The sequence below is a fragment of the Littorina saxatilis genome, linkage group LG3, assembly GCF_037325665.1.
Source record: "Littorina saxatilis isolate snail1 linkage group LG3, US_GU_Lsax_2.0, whole genome shotgun sequence".
Lineage (NCBI taxonomy): Eukaryota > Metazoa > Mollusca > Gastropoda > Littorinimorpha > Littorinidae > Littorina > Littorina saxatilis.
Window position 1 is genome coordinate 8971078 of NC_090247.1, and position 5000 is coordinate 8976077.

General features: G+C 40.1%; 1 protein-coding gene across 1 annotated transcript in view; it reads left to right on the forward strand.

Annotated features, from left to right (window-relative positions):
- Positions 1-2742: 2742 nt before the first annotated feature.
- Positions 2743-5000, forward strand: part of LOC138960844 (uncharacterized) — a 2601-nt gene continuing 343 nt past the window's right edge. The window contains exons 1-3 of the mRNA XM_070332485.1: positions 2743-2919; positions 3816-3933; positions 4171-4253. Coding sequence (XP_070188586.1) covers positions 2853-2919; positions 3816-3933; positions 4171-4253 — 268 coding nt within the window. The 5' untranslated portion in view covers positions 2743-2852. The remainder of the gene's footprint in view (positions 2920-3815; positions 3934-4170; positions 4254-5000) is intronic.

The following is a 5000-nucleotide window of genomic DNA, read 5'->3' on the forward strand; positions in this document are numbered from 1 at the left end:
AAAGTCATAATCCGCTAAGGATAGATTAGTTACATAGTGTTATAAAAGGTTGTTTAGGAAAAGCTCCTGCGCACGGAAGGGACACACGCAATTTTGTTTAACACCAAGTGTTGTTTGCTGCAAAATACATGTATCTTTACTGCATAAACATGCGTTAGAAAAAATCTTGCGCTTGTCTTTTTAATTTCTTTTTTAAGCATGGTGATTTTTTTGAACGTAACATCACGGAAAACGCATACATACCCCCTCCCCCTCCACACACACCTACGCAAACACCCGCACACATACACACACACACACACACACACACACACACACACCTACACACACACACACATACACACACACACACACACACCTACACACACACACACACACACAAACACACACACACACCTACACACACACACCCACACACACATACACACACACACACACATACACACACACACACACACACACACACACACACACACACACACACACACACACACACTTTCTTCCGGTCTGTAATTTGCATATATCGATTTCGTCGTGGAATTTTGGTGCAACTCGATTCTTGGCGATTTTGATGTTTTTGTGTTTTAGACTATCATTCTCTATGAAAAATATTTTCTTAAATTACGATTGAAATGCATGAGTTAACATTCTGTTATCTTTGTTTCCATACGAGGGACTATTTCGTAATACAAATAATCAGTTTTGTCCTTCTCCTGAAAAGTTGTTTAAAACGAGTTACGCCACACACATTAAAGGCTGACATATTGTCCTATTTAATTAGTTTAATTACTTACAGGGATTTTCCCATCGTTGCGGGGATGTATAAATTAAGCTTCCTGCAAAGTTTTAGGTTTGAAGTCCTTACCAATTACGAGAAATAATTAATTCTTTATTGCAATGTTTAGCAACATAGTTCTCCAAGACTGGGCTATTTTTAGACCGTTGACGTCACTTCGTGACGTTTCGTAAACCAAAGATGGCGTCGGAGACAGTCAAAGTGCGGTTGCGTACAATGGCAAAAAAGATAGAAGTAAACCCGTCTAAAGCTGTCAAGGCCACTAAATCTGCTGAGAAGAGAAAGTGGACTCCTCACCACGCAGCACCAGCGCTGGGTCGCGCTGAAAGAAAGATTGTTTTCGTCAGAGGCCCATCGCTTCAAATTGAGAACCAAGTACAAAGGGGATACTGAACTCGCCAAGGTTTTGCTGGACACGTGAGTACATAGGCCTATTAGACAAGAGGCGAAGCCTTCAAGGCTCACGTAAGAAATCGACAAACAATAACACAAACTCAATCACTCCGTCACACATACACTCACACAGTAAGCATAGGTGACACGGTGCAAGAGTGCGAGACACTAGATCTAGATCTGTCTGTCTGTAGCCTACTTACGGGGACACGACTGCCAGATGGCCAGATCGACACTGCGCTTTCGACAGCGCTTCCTCGCGCAGACACTGGAAACACGCTGTGCAGATTAACCTGTAGGAAATCTCCTTTGGTATCTTCTTTATCTATTTTTCTGAAGCTACGAAACCGAACAATGTGAAATCATGAGTCGTCTTCTCCGAATCGGCGAACTGCAGCTCGGTGATAACTGTATCTATACCACAATCCTTCACGCGATCTGACCTAACCTTGACCCCTGACCTGGTCTACATACCACACACGACACAAACCAGTAAGCTGTTTTTACCCCCCCAAAACCCCCCACCACCCGTTTTCTTTGGATACACACTTTAACTACATAAGTGCCGACGAAATGTTGATCATTGCTTCAATACTTTGAAGCTGTTGCTTGAATAATAACCAGGTAAAATTAGTATTTCGGTGTTCAGTCAAATGTTGAAGTTTCTACCACAGACATACATACATACGCACGCATACACGCACGCACAGACAGACAAAAGTTAGCATCGCATAGGCTACACTTACGTGAGCCAAAAATTAGATGTACTTGTAACTTGTAGCTTGTCAGCTGAAGTCTGTGGCCTTATTCTTGCGAATATGTGCTGTGAGAGATCGTATATTTCTGCCTGCGCAATTTCCGGAAAACTTCCCCTTTCACTTTGAGACTGTTCTGTTTACATTCGACACTATCAACACCACTTTGCAATACTGAAATAATTTTTTCTGTGTTCGAAAGCTACAACCAATCGTTATTATATCCCCTTAGGTACAGTTTTATAACATTATTGGCACATGTAAACAATATGAATTAATTAATGAACGCGGTTCTTACACAAAATGTTGCATTATGTTTGGAGGAATAAACAACACACAAAAATCTGTCGACAAGAAAAAATCGCGTTCTTTCTTTTGGAGACAAAGGGAGTGTTTTTGTTTTTAGGAAATATACATTACCAGGGTTATGTTTTGGGTTATTTTTTTAAATTTTACCTACACCGTTTTATTTCCAAGCCCAAAGTTCATTTATCGCGATTTCTCTTGATTTACTGTCCAATAAATACAGGGACTCACAGTCTGACACGTCAAAACCCTTGTCAACAGCAGTTGACTCACTGTATAATATTAATTTTTGCTTCAGTTATCGGCCATCGAAATCAGAAGCATACTGGTTATTCCCCTTGAGTTGACAGCATCCCCTAGAGTTGACAGAATTTGTGTTCGAAAACATCCGATATTGGAACTCTCCACGAAGAGTTGACAGAATTTGCATTACAAAAAAAAAGAAGAGAAATGAGACATTTTGACTGTGTCCGTATAAAAACAACAGCACCTCGATGAAGCGTGCACTTTCGGGTTACAACTCAGAACTGAACTTAATTCACCAACGACAACTATATTCCAGTACAAAATCGGCTTTGACTCTTTGAGGGAACACAGTAACCATGGCTTTCCAGTCTGTCTGCGTCTTCACAGCCCTGAGTCTGCTCGCTCTGGCTGCCAGCGTCTTGAGTAAGTAACAGTTTGGATAAGGATAAGGATAAGATTTCATATAGTCCTGTGAGGTTACCCTCATTGAAATTCGGGCTGCTTTCTCACTGGGGCAAGTGAGCTGCCATACAGTAAGGCGCTACCCATTTCTTTCTTCTAGTCCTGCATGCATGTGTTCATGGGTTGTAGTTACATAAATAATGTTACATTTAAACACAGTAGATTCCCATTATTTTTAAAGAATAAAAAAAATAACTGGAACAAAAAATCAAACAGCTAATTTATTTTTATTTTAATTTTATTTTTTAAAGGAAGTGCGTGAGGAGTGGGATTTTTGGGGTGGGGGTTGGATGATAAAAGGAATCTTCCAAAGGAAAAAAAGAGAATCGAGAACAGAACAAAACTAAAACGTTAAGAAACTTGCAGTGTCTGTTTTCTGCGCAATGAGTATTTATAAGCAGAGATTTTGGCAAAGACTCAAGGATGATTTTGTTGTTCTAGCTGTTACATTTCAATTGTAGTTCGAAGAAGGGGTCTAAAGTTTCCTTTAAATTAAAAAACAAATATACTGCTAACCTTGCCGGCATTTTGCAAGCGAGTCGCACGATCTGTATCTGTTTCATATTAAAGCGTCTGTCTGTCTGTCTGTCTGTCTGTCTGTCTGTCTGTCTGTCTGTCTGTCTGTCTGTCTGTCTGTCTGTCTGTCTGTCTGTCTGTCTGTCTGTCTGTCTGTCTGTCTGTCTGTCTGTCTGTCTGTCTACTTCAAAGACCTTTGGGTCGACGTATTAGCAAAAGTAACGTTTTGTTTTGTCAATAATAAACGTTCCAATTACCTTCCATTCTTGTTTTTTGATAATTTATTTCAAAGTGTCCTAAACTTTAACTCCTTCCCTTGTGTTGTTGTTGATACCTTGTAGGCATCTCATGCCCGGAAACCAAGGAAAAATTCGAAAAAGATTGCGAGGGTAGAGTTGGCTGCTACCTTCCGACCTGCGAGGGAGACGAGTTTGCTGCCATACAGTGTCTCGGTAGTAGGTAAGTTTTTTGTCGAAAAACCCGTTTTGTTTGCTTGTCTGTTTGACGTCATGGCTCTGTGTGTGTGTATGTGTGTGTGTGTGTGGGCTAGGTTTGCCTAATCCGTGTCTCTATATAATAATTCCTTTTTTATCTGTCTCAGCATTTTTTGTTCGGTTGCACTTTTTGTTTTAAATGAAGTCATAATGACGTCATGCATGACTCACGTTTACACATTAAATGACGTCACTTTTGCAGATGTCTCTGCGTGACGGCTGCAGATAATGCCCGTATTGGTGATTATGAGTTCGAAATAGGGGTTAAAGGTGACAAAGATTGTGGTAAGTCATTTCTTCTTCTTGTGCGTGTGTGTCTGTGTTTTTTTTTTAAACATTTCATATTTGTACATATTATTAGTTATCGTTAGATTTGACTGTGATATCAACATTTATCAGTCTGAATGTCGAGAAAGCTGAAATCATATCAGATCGAGGCGTACTTTCAAGGTCAGCTTTGTTTATGGCTGTTCCAACTACCTCAGTCAGTAAGATTGTAACATTCTTTTCTACTACTTCTCTGTTAAAGCTGGGTGGGAAAAGTTTGATTTTATTCATTGCACAGCTTAATCTTTCTGATTCAATTACTTTTCTTTTATAAATTTGTGATTTAAAAAAAAGGGAGACATTTGTTTTTATTCTTCAAAATTAAAATTGATAAACTACTTCCTGCACGATATCAAATTCGCTGGGAACTTCCTGCGCGATGTCAATTGATATACAGTTCCTAGTTGACCAATGACAACAGCAGTTTTTGTCATGTGATCAGTAAAAATGTGATAACATGTCATACTTACCTATGCATGCCTGCCTACCTGCGTCTCCATCTGTCTGTCTGTCTGTCTGTCTGTCAACCCGTCTGTCTATACCTCTATCTTTTTGAGTGTGTGTGTGTGTGTGTTTGTGTACGTTTGTGTGTGTGTGTGTGTGTGTGTGTGTGTGTGTGTGTGTGTGTTTGTGTAGTGTTTGTGTGTGTGCCGGTGTGCGTGCGTGCGCGTATGCGTGCATGCGGATGTGTGTGTGTGTGTGTGT